Raw genomic sequence first — 16,639 nt, forward strand, 5'->3', positions numbered from 1 at the left:
TATTCTCAGTTGTGTTTCTGTAATAGTTAATAAATTACATGACAAAAACCTGACTATGTAGATCTATTGGTCTAACTAGGTATTTGTAACTTTTAAAGTAGTCCAGCCCTTTTGTTACTTTCCCTCCTTGTGCTCTTAAAGCCAGCCTTGCAGATCTGCCCAGAAAACCTGTCCCATTCTTTTTTTCTTTAGAATAGCCTTCCCCATTCCTCAAAATGGAATTGAGGAAATCAGCATTCCTTATTAGATTCCTGGCTTCACTTTTATTAGTTTCCACGGCTGGGAAAGGAGCGACCTGCAAGGCTGCTTTAAACACCCTTCGGCGTGGCCTGAAGACAAAGGTGTGCCCACACTGGAGTGCAGTCGTCTCAAACGTGCACTCACTCCCTTGGGGCAGGCACATCGAGGAGGTGCTAAGACATTTAGAAGTTCCTAGTGTTTTTGAGACCCATAATTACTTCCAATTTATGTAGTGAATTCTAAAAATTAAAAACACTAAAAAGGGCATTATTTTAGCCTGTAAGTAGTTAACCCATTCAAATTCAAAACATACAAAATGATTTTTTTTTTTTTTTTTTTTTTTTTTTTTGAGACGGAGTCTCGCTCTGTCGCCCAGACTGGATGGAGTGCAGTGGCGCAATCTCGGCTCACTGCAAGCTCCGCCTCCCAGGTTCACGCCATTCTCCTGCCTCAGCCTCTCCGAGTAGCTGGGACTACAGGCGCCCGCCACCACGCCCGGCTAATTTTTTTGTATTTTTAGTAGAGACGGGGTTTCACCGTGGTCTCGATCTCCTGACCTCGTGATCCGCCCGCCTCGGCCTCCCAAAGTGCTGGGATTACAAGCGTGAGCCACCGCGCCCGGCCAAAATGATTTATTTGAATTCAGGAACTGCCCCGTTACTAAGAACTCTGTTTTAAAGAAACAGTACAAAAAGAAAAATTCTAACCCAAAACAACTGAAAACGTTTTCCACTGATTACTGATACAAACATGTAACAAAGAGTATAAAAAGTTATTCATTTAAATATATACAAACTCTTTTAAACTCAAATTCTGTTTTAATACTTAATGAGGATATATATGACAAGATGAAGAAGAAGGCACGTTGAAAGAGAATATATTGCACCAGCCTAGACAGTACCGTTAACTCTATTATACTGCATACTTTGTGAAACGAAAGTGTCTTTTTTATCCCAATGTGGACAGGGATTTTCCTCATGGAGCGTCTGTGGCTATTTCTCGTCTGAGCTCATCCTTTTGGATTTGATGAAGGCCATACCATGTGTCTGCATGTGTGTGTTTAAGGCAGCTTCAGTTTCAAAAGTTTTTGTGCACATTTTGCACGTTCTGTCTGACATGACACCATTGGGAGATTCGTCCTCATGACTGGGTTTGTTCTCCTGTTGGTTATCTTCCCTAGCTCCATTTTGCTTGGACACTGGCTGAGGTTCCTTTAACTTGTGTACAACAAAGAGGTGCCTGGACAGAGAGACGTGAGACATATAGCAGAGGCCACACTCCCGGCACTGGTAGGAAGAACCATCCGATTTGTGCTGAGGGATGTGTTCGTGGAACTGCAGCAGGTTTTCGGTGGTGAAGCGACACATGGCACACTTGTGAACCTTAAAAACATTGATTTTCAGCTTTTTCAGTGGTTGAGTGATTGCTCCTCTGGGAGGCCTGAACTCCAGAACCGGTTCTTTCAACTTCCACTTGGGGCTGGGGACCTTGGCATCTTCTTTTATTTCTGTTTCCTCCTCATTGGTGGCGTCTGTCATTTCTTTCAGGTCAGGGTCGCTGATGCCATGCATCAGCTGGACATGCTTCTCCAGCATCAACCGTTTGGTAAAGGTACCTCTGGAGTCTGGGCAGTGTGAGCAGGCATACACTTTCCTGATGCCTTTGTGCTTGATCCGGTTGTGCCAGCACAGGCTGTGGGACGAGCTGAAAGGCTTGTCACGCTGGCGGCAGGGGTGTTTCTTCATTTGCTTCCCATGCTCCTTCCTCACGTGGGATATGTACACATCTCTCTGCATGAACAGGCGGTCACACTACCAACACATCCACCCAGGACTGGCCACTTTCTTGGTTTCCATTGATTTTTTTCAAAGGAGATGGAGATTTCTTTTCCAATTTCTCTTTCCCATTCATGGATTTGCTGTCCTCTTTGTTCTGATATGCTGAATTATAAGTTGCAGGCTTAATGCTCAAAAGCAAGTTTACACCCAAGCTGGCCCTTCAATACTTTTCAATGTCCCATGCATAGACTTGATATGGTCCATCGTAAGTTGCTTCTGTGCATATAAAAGAGAACAGTCTAGACACTTGAAAACAGACATCTTCTGGTTTTCAATGTGTTGGTCAAAGTGGCGATACAGCAAGGTTTGCAGGGTGAACACAGTGTTGCACATGGAACACTTACATATTATTTTTGGTTCTCCTATCTTGATGCCAGGATGCTGTGTGTAGGTGTGGGAATGTGTGCTTGGGGCGGACTTAAACGCCATTGGACAAATAGGACACTTGTAGAAGACTTCACAGTGAGAACCTTGAATGCGAGACTTCAGAGCAGCCACATCAGAGTACACAACATTGCAATGTACACGTCAAAAACCAACTCTCCTTGTGTAGTGTAGACAGTTCTTGGTGACGTGGGTCTGGAAGTGCACCAACCTGCAGATGGCCCTGCACTCAGGGCAGGTGTAGGGAGATTTGTGCTGATGGATTCTTTGCACTGATTAGGAAGCAGCATCTGACAGATAGTACAAGTCTTTTGTCCACTCATATCTGCAGCCTGCTGGAAAAGTGTAGCCAGTAATGTCTTGTCCTGGAAGATTTCATTACACTCCAAACATTTTAGATTATGTCTACGCAGTTTGGAGGGGTCTTCATCTAGGGGCATGGCTGTGGTGCTGGGAGTGCTTGAAGGAGCCAATATGACTGTCCCAGTTATGCCAGACTGAATTTTTGTGACAGTGTGTATGCCAGCTCTCACAGGGTTCTGAAGAGTGGAAGATGAAGAAGAAGTATTGCTTGATGGAGAAACTGTCATTTGACCTGCTGGGACTGGCTTTAAAATTGAGTAGGAACATTGCATTACCACCCCTTTCTCCTTATGCCCACGGGCATGGGAAAGGAGGCTGCATTTGTTGTAAAAAACGAGGTTCTTTGTACAATGGTTGCATGTTACTTCGATGCACGTGCTCCATCTGTCGTAGTGCTAGGTCAGACTCTTCAAGTGCAAAGGAGTCCCTACACTCCAAGCACTTGTACCCATGCATCAGTAATGTGATCCCTGCATTGGCAGGAGGACTGAGGTTTAGGATGTAAACAGGGACTGGATTGACACTGCTCAGCACCTTGTTGAAAGTTTCAACCACAGAATTCTGCAAGGACGACACCACCTGGACTTGAGACACCTTCTTGGGGGGTTGTGAGGCTGCTGCATTGATTATTGCCTGCTTTATTTGTTGCTGAGTTTTGGTTAGCACTTGGCGGAGTTCAGAGGTGGCCTGGGCACCCCGAGGCAGAAAGTTAAGGTTGGCAAGGTGCACAGTCTTTGGCACAAGTTTGGCATTGGCCAGGCTGGATGCTGGCATCATGACAGTTTGCTGCTGGATGGCATTGGCAGCTTTAACGATGGTGCTGCTGGCACTCTGGACAGAGGCATTAGGTATGACCGTGGTTTTCACCGTGGTGTTGTTAGCGAGCTTCAAATTAATGACTTGGGATCCTGCTGTCTTCACAGCAGACACTGGGAGGAAAGCAGTAGCCGCAGGCTTGATTGTGACCTGTTTAGGGGTGGGCTCTGCAGGGGAAACTGCATTGGTCACCATTGCAGACTGGAGAGGCACCCTGTGGGGAGAGGAAACGGCGGTGGCTGATGCTGGAGGCAACAGAAGGGATGTCACAGAGGCCATCACAGAAGCCATCTGCTCAGAAGGTTTCTTCTCAGAGTCAAGATCCACTTCTGGCAATACCCTGGTCACTGTTCTCTTGATTTCCCCAGAAGATGTCTTAATGGTTTTTATGTGGACTTTGGGGATTGCTGGTGTGGATCCTGCAGGAGAGGACTGGGTTCCCTTGCTGCTGTTCTCACTTGAGATGTTTCTGGGACTATCTGGTTGCTTTAGGGATGGTTTTTTTGTGCCGTCGATGAGATTCTGGGATTCAGGAGACTTGGCAGCGGCTCTCAGACGGTCGTTTACTTCTTTTGGTAACGGGGAGGATTCCCTCGAATTGGCCACTTGTTCTTTGGAGGAGTCTGAGCCGCCTTTTTAGTGCTGAGAGCTGTGATGGCAGCAATGCAGGACGAGAAGTGGGAGGACAACTTTGTCTTTGATGGCGCAATGCCGAGGAGGCCAAGAATTTCATATACAGTCAAATAAACTTCATAAGCAAAGGAGAAGATACTTTTCAGACAAGCAAATGTTAAGGGAATTTATTACCACCAGACCTGCCTTAAAAGAGGTCTTTAAGGGAGTGTTAAATATAGAAACAAGCCAGGCGCAGTAGCTCACGCCTGTAACCCCAGCACTTTGGGAGGCTGAGGTAGGCAGATCACTTGAGCCCAGGAGTTCAAAACCAGACTAGGCAACACGGTGAAACCCCGTCTCTACAAAAAATATAAAAATTAGCTAGGAATGGTGGTATGTGCCTGTGGTCCCACCCACTCAGGAGACTAAGGCAGGAGGATGGCTTGAGCCCAGGAAGCAGAGGTTGCAATGAGCCCAGATCATACCACTGCACTCTGCCTGGGAAGCAGAGTGAGATCCTGTCTCAAAATAAAATAAAATAAATATGAGAACAAAAGACCATTACCAACTACCACAAAAACACACTTAAGTACATAGACCATTAACACTATAAAGAACTACAAAATCAAGTCTAGTCTGCAGGATCAATTCCATACATAGAATTATTAACTTTGAACGTAAATGGGCTAAATGCCCCAATTGAAACGCACAGAGTGGCAAGTTGAATAAAGAAGCAAGACCCACTTGAGTGCAGTGGCTCTGTCTGTAATCCCAGCACTTTGGGAGACCAAGGTTGGCAGATCGCTTAGGCCCAGCGGTTCGAGACCAGCCTGGGCAACATGGGAAAACCTCGTCTCTATAAAAAATGTAAAATTAGTCAGGCATGGTGGCATACACTTGTAGTCCCAGCTACTCCAGAAGTTGAAGTGTAAAGATCACCTGAACTCAAGAGGTTGAGGCTGCAGGAAGCCATAATTGTGCCACTGCATTCCAGCATGGATGAAAGAGACAGATTGGCCTCAAAAAATTAAAACAAACAAACAAACAAACAAGACCCAACTGTATCCCATCTTCAAGAGACCCATCTCACACATGCAATGACACAGATAGGCTGAAAGTAATGGGATGGAGGAAAACCTACCAAGTAAACAGAAAACAAAAACAAAACAAACAAAAAAATAGCAGGGGCTGCTATTCTAATTTCAAACAAAACAGACTTTAAGTCAACAACAATCAAAAAAATACGAAGAAGGGCATTACATAATGGTTAAGTGTTCAATTCAACAAGAAGACTTAACTCTTCTAAATATATATGCATCCAACACAAGAATTATGTGTGCAGCCTGGGAGCACCCAGATTCATAAAAACAAATTCTTAGAGACCTGTGAGGAGACTTAAATTCCCATACAATCATAGTGGGAGACTTCAACACTCCACTGACAGATTAGACAGATCATCAAGGCAGAAAACTAAAAAATATATGTGGGACCTGAACTCAACACTTGACCAAATGGAACTAACAGACATCTACAGAATTCTCCACCCCAAAACAACAGAATATATATTCTTCTCATCACCACATGGGGCATACTCTAAAACCGACCACACGATCAGACAAAAAACAATTCTCAACAAATTTTAAAAAATTGAAATCATACTAATTACGCTCTCAAACCACAGCACAATAAAAATAGAAGGGAATACTAAGAAGATTGCTCAAAACCATAAAATTACATGGAAATTGAACAACCTGCTCTTGAATGACTGCTAGCTAAATAATGAAATTAAGGCAGAAATAAGCTTCAAAACCAAAGAAAAAAAGATAAGACATACCGGAATCTCTGTGATACAGCTAAAGCAGTGTTAAGAGGAAAGTTTATAGCATTAAAAGCTCACAACAAAAAGTTAGAAAGATCTCCAATTAACAACATAGCATCACACCTAGAAGAACTAGAAAAACAAGATCAAACCAACCGTAAAACCAGAAGAAGGCAAGAAATAACCAAAATCAGAGCTGAACTGAAATAAAGTGAGGCATGAAAAAACATACAGAAGATCAATAAAACCAGAAGTTTTTTAAAGACTGAATAAGATAGATAGAACGCTAACTAGACAAACAGCGGAAGAAAGGGAGAAAATCCAAATAAACACAATCAAAATTGACAAAGGAGACATTATCAATGACCCTACAGAAATACAAAAAACTCTGAGACCATTATGAACACCTCTAGGCATACAAACTAGAAAACCTACAAAATGTGGAAAAATTCCTGAAAACACAACTGCCCAAAATTGAACCAGGAAGAAACTGAAACCCTGAACAGACTAATAATGAGTTCTGAAATTGAATCAGTAATAAAATAATTTCCATCTAATTTTATGATTTTGAGCAAGAAAAAGCCCAGGATCAGATGAATTCACAGCCAAATTCTACCAGACGTATAAAGACGAGCTGCTACCATCCCTACTTGAAACTATTCCAAACAATTGAGGAGCAGAGACTCCTCACTAACTCATTCTATGAGGCAAGCATCATTCTGATACCAAAGCCTGGCAGAGACACAACAAAGAAAAAACTACAGGCCAATATCCTTGATGAACACAGATGCAAAAATCCTTAACAAAATACTAGCAAACTGAATCTACCAGCACATCAAAAAGCTAATCCACCATAATCAAGCAGGGTTTATCCCTGGGATAAACAAGCAAGATTGGTTCAACATATGCAAATCAATAAATGTGACTTATCACATAAACAGAACTAAAAACAAAAACCACATGATCATCTCAATAGATATAGAAAAGACTTTTGATAAAATTCAACATCCCTTTATGTTAAAAACCCTTAATAAACTAGGTATTGAAGGAACATACCTCAAAATAATAAGAGCCATTTATGACAAACCCACAGCCAACATCACACCAAACAGGCAGAAGCTGGGATCATTCCCCTTGAGAACTGGAACAAGACAAGGATACCCACTCCCATCACTCCTATTCAACACAGTACTAGAAATCCTAGCCAGAACAATCAGGCAAGAGAAAGAAGTAAAGGCATCCAAATAGGAAGACAGGAAGTCAAACTATCTCTGTTTGCAGATAACATGATTTTATACCTAGAAAACCCCATAGTCTCTGCCTAAAAGCTCCTAGATCTAATAAATAACTTCAGCAAAGTTTCAGGATACAAAATCAAGGTACATAAATCAGCAGTATTTGTATACACCAACAATATCCAAGCTGAGTGCCAAATCAAGAATGTAATTTAATTCACAATAGACACATACACACACAAAAATACCAAGGAATAAAGGGAACCAGGGAGATGAAAGATCTTTACAACAAGAAAACAATAATTACAAAGCACTGCTGAAAGAAATCAGAGCTGACCCAAACAAATGGAAAAACATTCCATGCTCAAGGATAGGAAGAATCAATATTGTCAAAATTGCCATATACTATCAAAAGCAATCTCCAGATTCAATGTTATTCCTATCAAACTACCAATGTCATTTTTCACAGAATTAGAAAAAAAACCTATTCTAAAATTTATAAGGAACTCAAAAAGAGCACAAATCACCAAAGCAATCCTAAGCAAAAAGAACAAAGCGGGAGGCATCATGCTACCTCACTTCAAACTATACTACAAGGCTACAGTCACCAAAACAGCGTGGTATTGGTACAGAAACAGATACGTAGACCATTAGAACAGGATAAAGAACCCAGAAATAAAGCCACACATCTACAACTAACTGATCTTTGGCAAGGGTGACAAAAATAAGCAATAGGAAAAGGACTTCCTATTCAATAAATGATTCTAGGATAACTGGCTATCTAGATGCCAGAATGAAACTGGACCCCTACTTATCACCATATACAAAAAGTAACTCAAAAGGGATTAAAGACTTAAATGTAAGACCTCAAACTATAAAAACTCCCAGCACTTTGGGAGGCCAAGGCAGGTGGATTGCCTGAGCTCAGGAGTTCAAGACCAGCCTGGGCAACATGGTGAAACCCCATGTTTACCAAAAAAAAAATACGAAGAATTAGCTGGGCATGGTGGCACATGTGCCTGTGGTCCCAGCTATTCAGAAGGCTGAGGTGGGAAGATTGTTTGAACCTGGGAGGTGGAGATTGCAGTGAGTCAAAATCTCACCACCGCACTCCAGCCTAAGGGACAGAATGAGACCCCTCTCAAAAAAGAAAAAAAATTCTGGAACTAGAGAGTGTTAAGAATGTCCTAAATGTCAGTGAATGATACACTTTAAAGTGCTTAATCTTACATAAATGTTTCCTCAATTTAGAAACTTTTTCAAATTCTTGAAAAAAAACCTATGTAACATATTTAAATATATACATAAACATAAATATATACTATAAACATTTATAGCATACATATGTAATCTCTCTGCCATTTTGGGCTACCTTACAAATAAGGCAGAAGCAAACACATAAAAATTAAATATACATATATACACATATACACACACACATAAATATGCATATTTATAAATTTAGAAATATAGAACATAGGTGACTATTCAAGGAAATATATATTTATGAGCATATAAATATATAGGTAACATACATAAATATATTTAATATAGAAATTTACACATATGTATGTAGCACTCTGCCACTCTGGCATACTTCACTCATACAAGGTAGAAGCAAACATATATACTCACATACATGTGTATGTACACACATAGGTGTGTTTTTCTATATGTACATACAACTACTTATATTTATTAATATATATAGAAATACATAAAAAGAGTAAATATATACATAAGGGTATCACTAAATTGAATTATCTTTGCCCTAAAGCTGCCTCCATACTTATTTTAAGTTTGGCCTAATGAGTTCTCTATACATAGCTAGTTGTAACCTAACTTAATGTGTAAAAATAACTGTAACTTAACCCAAGACTATAGTCTTATAACATGTAACTATGTCTTAGCCAATGAAAACAGCTGAGCCTTCAGCCAATCAGAGGCTGAAAGCTGCCAAAACATGACTATATAAGGTAAATGCCAACAGCAGCCAATCAGGCTGTTTCTGTGCACTTCTTTTTCTCTAGCTGTAAATATAACCCGCACATACGGTGGCATTGGAGTGTTCTGAGCCATTTTTGGTGCAAACTGCTGCCTGATTCCTAAACGGTTTCTTTGCTCAAATAAACTCTGCTAAATTTAACGTATGTAAAGGTTTTTTTTAACAGATTAGTGTAGGAAATGCAATCTGAAGTAGAACTTCCATCAAACCCCAGAAGCATGGAGTGCCCAAGCACAGTGACCCACCAGGTCCATTGTGCATGCAGATCTCTCACAGCAGCAGGGGTCCTGGGCAAGTTCTCTCTCAAATTTTGAAGCTCCAAGGATTTGTGTTTTGAGCTATGCATTTGTTTACCTTTGTAAGGTTTTTTTTTTTATTATTTTTTTATCCAGACTGGGTTTCGAAGTTGATTCTGAAATAATAAATAAAAGCTAAGTTTTATTTATTTAGTTAGTTTAAAGTAAATTTGTTGTAATTTTGTCTTTTGAGAGTTCTGGCAAGCTGGATGGGATCCACCTCCCAAGACCCCTTGAGGAATGCAGGAAAGACACTGCTGGCCCATTTGCCCTCCTTCTGAGGTTGTACATTCCTCTTAGGCCAGACTCTGTTCTTTTTGCATTGAACCTTGATCCTTTTGGGTTTCGAATCCAGGGTTTTGTGCTATGAGAGGGCAAATAACCTTGGGGTGGGTGCCAGTGGCCAGTTTGTGCTATGAGATGACATATGGCCTTTTGAGGTTTGGGTAGCTGATGAGTCATTGGTAAAAACTTGACTCAGTCCAGCATCAAATTGGATTTGATGGTGAACTGTATTGGATGGAGAGAAGAGGCCACTCAGTCTGATGATCAGATGGAAACTGGACTGGGTTCAGTAGGTAGATAAGCTTGGCCTCCCTAAAGATAACCTAGAGTTACAGTGGTGACAGTGGGGAAACCCTTACAAAGGTAAACAGGTGCATGTCTTCCCAGTTACAACAACTGCAGGGATTGAGAGTACTTCTACTTGTGCATGTAAACTAAAGACCCCTGTGCCCTAAGATGTCTGCCTTTTTTGCAAATAGCCAGGCCACTGGAAAAAGAATTGTCCACTTTTACAGCAGCCATCTCATGGGTCATCCTTTTGGCCTGGACTGTTTCCCCTCTAAGGGAAGCCCCCAAAGGCATCGCTCTTGGGACAACTGTGAACTAATCTAATTAGATCTCCCTGTTTTTTCTCTCTCTCTCTCTTTGATCCTGCTTCTCCCATGGGAACCCCTCAGTTGACTGAAACCACTCTTTTCAAACCCTTGCTGCCGCTTCTTTCTTATTGTCATGAACTTTGCTATGTCCCCAGAGTCTTACTTAGTGAAAATAAGCCTTTCTGACTTGATTTCCTTGTTGAGAAGAGAAGGGTGGCCAGTAGCCAGGCTAGTGATAGAATTAATTAAATACGCCACCGAATTGATTAATTCCTACAGTGTTAAAAGAGAAGCACTAACAATGCCAGTGACCATGTAACATGGATTTAAGCTACAAGTCATAGAACTGTGATGAGAAGCCTCAGCGCTGTAAAACAGAGGGTGGAGGAAAGTTTTCCTCTCTCAAATGAGCTTTGCCAAGTATACTTCTTGAAGAATAGGAAGTTGAAGTGTTCAGGACTTTTATGTCTATTCTACTTTGGCTTAGTTAACATGATTCTTAGTTTATTAGCCTAGAAATGGTCAAGAAAACTTAAGGCTCAATAATTAGTTATAAATATGAAATATCCCCAATTTTTAAGATAAAAACAACTTGTAAATGTATTTGTCTGTAAAAATTGTGTATATTTTTACAGAACATCTATTTCTTTATTTTTTATTTTTTTATATATAAATTTTTTATTATACTTCAAGTTCTAGGGTACACATGCACAATGTGCAGGTTTGTTGCATATGTATACATGAGCCATGTTGGTGTGCTGCACCCATTAACTCATCATTTATATTAGGCATATCTCCTAATGCTATCCCTCCCCCCTCCTCCCACCCCACAACAGGCCCCGGTGTGTGATGTTCCCCTTCCTGTGTCCAAGTGTTCTCATTGTTCAATTCCCACCTAAGAGTAAGAACATGCAGTGTTTGGTTTTTTGTCCTTGCGATAGTTTGCTGAGAATGATGGTTTCCAGCTTCATCCATGTGCCTACAAAGGACATGAACTCATCATTTTTTATGGATGCATAGTATTCCATGGTGTATATGTGCCACATTTTCTTAATCCAGTCTATCATTTTTGGACATTTGGGTTGGTTCCAAGTCTTTGCTATTGTGAATAGTGCCACAATAAACATACGTGTGCATGTGTCTTTATAGCAGCATGATTTATAATCCTTTGGGTATATATCCAGTAATGGGATGGCTGAGTCAAATGGTATTCCTAGTTCTAGATCCCTGAGGAATCGCCACACTGTCTTCCACAATGATTGAACTAGTTTACAGTCCCACCAACAGTGTGAAAGTGTTCCTATTTCTCCACATCCTCTCCAGCACCTGTTGTTTCCTGACTTTTTAATGATCACCATTCTAACTGGTGTGAGATGGTATCTCATTGTGGTTTGGATTTGCATTTCTCTGATGGGTCTATTTCTTTAAAACAAAGGGAGAGGAGTCTCTCATTTACATTAGTTTTTTTCATAGCCTTTTGAACTTTGCAATTTCTATGTTTCGGAACCTATTTCTTACAGTTTTTCTGTGCTAAACTCTGTCCTGGTCAGTTCTAGAGTGTATGAAGAACCAAATGATGTAATTGTATGCGACCTGGCTGCAGTGGAACAAATTTGACTCTTAAGTATGCAGGCTCTAATTTTCCTGTCTGGTTTTGGTAAGTATTCCTTACATAGGTTTTTTCTTTGAAAATCTGGGATTGAGAGGTTGATGAATGAAAATTAATCCTTTCACTTTGTTGTATATAGGTTTGCAATAATTAGGTCAGAGTGGAGTTTTAAGGTCATGGAGGGGGCTGATGACTCACAAATAATGGGCTCTGATTGGGCAACTACTCTTCTGAGTTCCTTCCATTTGACCTAATTAAGCTTGTGAAATTTACACTAAGCCATGAGCTCATCTTTAAAAAGTTTTATTAAAAGATTTTCAGCTGTTCCAAATGGGACTTATTAGTGGAATGTGTTTTAAAGGATCATATCAGATGAATGAAAGGTATTTGATCCTTTGTTTCCTTAATAATAAAATAATGGTTTGGAAAAATAGGCTAGAGTCTAACCACAGTGCTATTATTAGGCTTTCTTGTTAAGCATAGGTCTAAGCCTAAGTATGTCAATACAACAAATACTGTTTCATTTCTAGTAATGAAAAAAAAAGTCTTTCTGGCATAAGGATGATTTTCATCTGGTTATTTTGAAACATTTTTGTAAAATAAATTTACATCTATAGAGAACATTTTTATTTGTAAGGAGCGGTATGTCTCTGTGCACTGGAAGAGAGGGAGGACTAAATCACTGGGAAGTCTTATGATAAAGAAGCCATTGGCTTAAATCAGCAAAGCAAGCCATCCCTTGGTTTAAGGTGTTTTTCCTGGCCATCCTGTCTTGACTAGAACTTTACCTACACCCTCCTTTTTGGTTTAGGCAAATTATAGTATCTAAACCTGAAGTCTCAGCTCTGTGCCTTTGAGATATAAATGTTCTACCATGTCTTCTCTGGAACCTGATAGCTATCTATCTCTTTAAAATGCAAGTCTAGGGAGATGACTCATCAGAAAAAGAAGAAAAAAGAGATATTTGGAAATTGTGCAAATTAAAGCAGCCCCTGATGCCAAAGTCTACACATTCCTGAGTGAGTCAGTTCTGGCCAGTTCTAGCTGGATCAAGAGAGCTCTGCTGGGCAGGCCTGAAGAGCACCTGGATGGCAGACACCTGAGGAGCCAGGTGCCTGAAACTTCCTCCACCTGTGTGAGGAGCGCCAAAGCCCAGGTGCTGGCTGGACAACCCCTTCTGGCTGCCTAAGCAGGTGGCAGAGGAAGGAAACAAGGTCAGAGACAGAGTGTTGAACCCTGCCTCCCAGGTGGGTGGAAGATGCCTGTCACCAAACTAGAGCCCAGCTTGCCGGGTGAGGTGGGTGAACTGGTGATCCCCTGAGAGAGTGGATGTCAGAACTACATGGTCCCGGACTTCACCTCGGCCAGCGAAGGAGAGAGAGGGTTAAGGTTAACTGCACGAGGCCCACTCTAGCCTTAAATTCTGTAATGCAAACCCTTCCCTTGGAGACAAAACAAACATGACAAGGAATTCTGAGGTCAGGAGACAAGAACTACAAGTTCCCTAGTGGGAGATTGAGGAGGCAGTGTCCTTCCTGCCCTTGGTCTACTGGCTAAGAACCTTCCTCAGCCTGACCTTTCCACATTGCACTTTCAGCTCTGTTTGCAGTTTTCCTCCTGTAGTGCTGAGGGAATCCCAGTGTTCGATCCTGAAATCTATAGGTTCCTAATGGGTGGTTTAAAAAAACCTCAGTGAGAGAAGCAGAAAATGTTTCCTCTTCCTGAAAAACTGTAGAAAGGCAGGCACCATTCTGGGTGAGGACATGGTCCTTGCAAATGTCTTTTTTATGTTTGTTTTTTTTTTTATTTTGAGATTAAGTTTTGCTCTTGTTGCCCAGACTGGAGTGCAGTGGTGCGATCTCTGCTCACTGCAACCTCCGCCTCCTGGGTTCAAGCAATTCTCCTACCTCAGCCTCCCGAGTAGCTGGAATTATGGGCACCTGCCACCACACCTGGCTAATTTTTTGTATTTTTAGTAGAGATGGGGTTTTGCCATGTTGGCCATGTTGGTCTCGAACTCCTGACCTCAAATGAGCCACCCGCTTCTGCCTCCCAAAGTGCTGGGATTACAGGAGTGAGCCACTGCATCCAGCCTGCAAACGTCTTTTTTAGACAGTGTGTTTCAGAGGCTGTGACGGTGCCCTGTGAACGTGCCAAATCTTGCAGTCCCGGGAGCTCTGAGGGGCAGGCCCAGCTCCTTGCCAGGCTGATGGTACTGAAACCCTGCTCTCCAAGACATAACCTGATGGCCGTGCAAGATTTCTTAATCGACTGCGAACCGTGAGAGTCTGCATCTCATTTTAATTAAGATGGGAAAAGAAAGAACAAAAGAGCAACTCCCAGGTTATAGAGAAACTGGATTTTAGTATAATATTCAAGTATAGCATTGCTAATAATAACAAACCTTTCCCCTCCCAAACAGTAAACACTTGCACTGCCTATTATACAAAAATTCAACCACCCTCTCTGTTCCCCCGATATCTCCTCCCCAGTGACCCCCCTCTCATGCGGCCTCATGAGCCTGGCCAGTGGTGAATGGCACTTTCAGGGGCATGAGACTCCACATGAGTGGGACTCAGCTGGGACCTCTCTCCACGTGGGAGCTGGAGAAGCCGCCCTAGTACCAGCTCAAAGTGTCCGTGATGTCCCTGTTGCGGAGGTAGGGGCCGCCTCTGAGCTGGTCTCAGGGTGTGAGCTGCCGCTGGTAGTGGGCTCTGCCCTGAGGGCCTGGTGGCTGGTCGGAAGGGCAGGCACACATGCATGCCTCCCCAGGGACTCAGGCCACCTCCCCACCACAGCCCTGCACTGTGTGCTCCAGGCATGTGCTGAGTGCCTGGTCAATCACCAGTGCCCTATTGATCCCAGTCTCCAGAGAGATCATTTCGCCTCACTCCACAGAGGGGGAAACTGAGGCCCAGAGAAGTAAGGTGACTCTCCCCAGTCACAGGGCTGGTCAGCAGTAAGATGGGAGGCTAGTACCTTGCTGTCTGACTCCCTGAGCTCACCCATAGCCCAAGGCAGCCAACCTCTGTCCGCCCTGGTTCAGGCCCCGACTGGCCCCTGTGGTGGGTGATGTCTATCTTCCTGGCCTTTGTGCTCCCAGCCAACTGGGATGGAGCCTCCAGCTGGCATGACAGGTTGTAGCTACGGACAGAAGAGTGGCTGTGAGGCTGCCAGGAATCTCACCAGGGCCCCCTCCCAGGGCCTGTCCAGAGTGAGGTCTGGGTACCCCAGGCATTGCCAGACCACAGGATCTGATGTTGACTAAGAGGCCATGGCCGCAGGCTTTCTGAGGCTGGCCCCCAGGGAGAGTTCAATCCTACTGTCCCAATTCCTGCCCTGGCCTTACCTCTCAGTCTCACCGAGCCGCTTCATGGTCCCAAACCAGGACCCAAAGTGCTGCTTGGGCTCAAAGTTGTAATTATTTGCAGCCAACTGGAGCAGCGGACCTCCTTGCTTACTTTGAATTCCTGGGTCCAGAGGGAAAAACTGGGTGGTGACAGGGACTGGACAGGGATGCCACAGAGGCGCTGTGGGGGTGTTAGATGGGGTGGTGGCCAGTCTGTGCTCATAGGGGACCCCCTCCTCCTCTCCAGTCCTGTCCCCACCTGTTCTCAAAGCTGGCTCAAACAGCAGCTCCTCCAGGAAGGTGCCCTTGGTTTCAACCTGGTACTCCCCACCTGCAGGTCTTCCTGGAGTGTCTCCTCTTTCTCTCTGTATACCCATAAATCTAAGATGAGGGGGATGGATTTGCCCACCGCTACTCAACTTATGACTCTTGTGAGGTTGATCAGTCTCCCCTGGGAGGCCAACAGCTGAAGTCCATCAGAAAGGGTCCTCTGGCCCAGAGCCAGCCCCTGCCCACCCCTGTCGTGCTGCACCCAGGGTGCAAGACTCAGATCAGGTCTGGGTGACAGAAGGGGGATAGAGGGGCTGAGGCTCAGGGACCTTCTAGCCTAACTTGTCTGGAGACAGTTGGGGAAACTGAGACCCCAAGCAGGGAGGTATGGCTCCGAGAGATTATTCTCATTAACCTGGAACATTTCTGCAAGCTGTTAGGTATAGGAAGTCTGTCACAGGTAAGAGAAATGCTTTTTGAGAGCATGAGAGACAGCAGGGTTGTGACAATATTGAAGCACCACTGTGCAGATTCACCAATTGCCACCACCGGGAGCCCCCTGAGAGCCATTGCAGATGCACAGCCCTCCCCTGCAACCCCTGGACCTCCCCATGGTCTGGCACCTAAAGGGTTATGTCTCATGGCAGGAATCAGGGCCCTCAGGATGCCCTGCCCACTCCAAGGTCTGCCTCTGCTCTGATTGGTCACTGACATTCAGATCGTCACCCAAATATAAGGACGTTAGCAGAAAGACTCATTCAATATAAGTGGACTCAGACATAGATAGGAATTGAGTTGCAAAAAGCCCCTTTTGTTTCTTTTATTTTTGAAAAAAATTTTATTGTGAAAATTCACATATATATATAGAAAAAAATTCAATCAATGCAAAAGGATAGACAATGAACAAATGAATTCCCCT

The 16,639-nt window shown here is 43.1% G+C and overlaps 1 protein-coding gene across 1 annotated transcript; it reads right to left on the reverse strand.

Annotated features, from left to right (window-relative positions):
- Window positions 1-1,232: 1,232 nt before the first annotated feature.
- Window positions 1,233-15,827, reverse strand: LOC129462948 (zinc finger protein 532-like). The gene is given in 9 exon segments (XM_055243422.1): window positions 1,233-2,105; window positions 2,107-2,231; window positions 2,234-2,731; window positions 2,734-3,236; window positions 3,238-4,270; window positions 4,273-4,389; window positions 6,091-6,109; window positions 15,107-15,245; window positions 15,451-15,827. Coding segments are annotated over 9 exon segments (3,684 nt in total).
- Between the last annotated feature and the right edge of the window lie 812 nt (window positions 15,828-16,639).

The sequence above is a fragment of the Symphalangus syndactylus genome, chromosome 14, assembly GCF_028878055.3.
Source record: "Symphalangus syndactylus isolate Jambi chromosome 14, NHGRI_mSymSyn1-v2.1_pri, whole genome shotgun sequence".
Taxonomy (NCBI): domain Eukaryota; kingdom Metazoa; phylum Chordata; class Mammalia; order Primates; family Hylobatidae; genus Symphalangus; species Symphalangus syndactylus.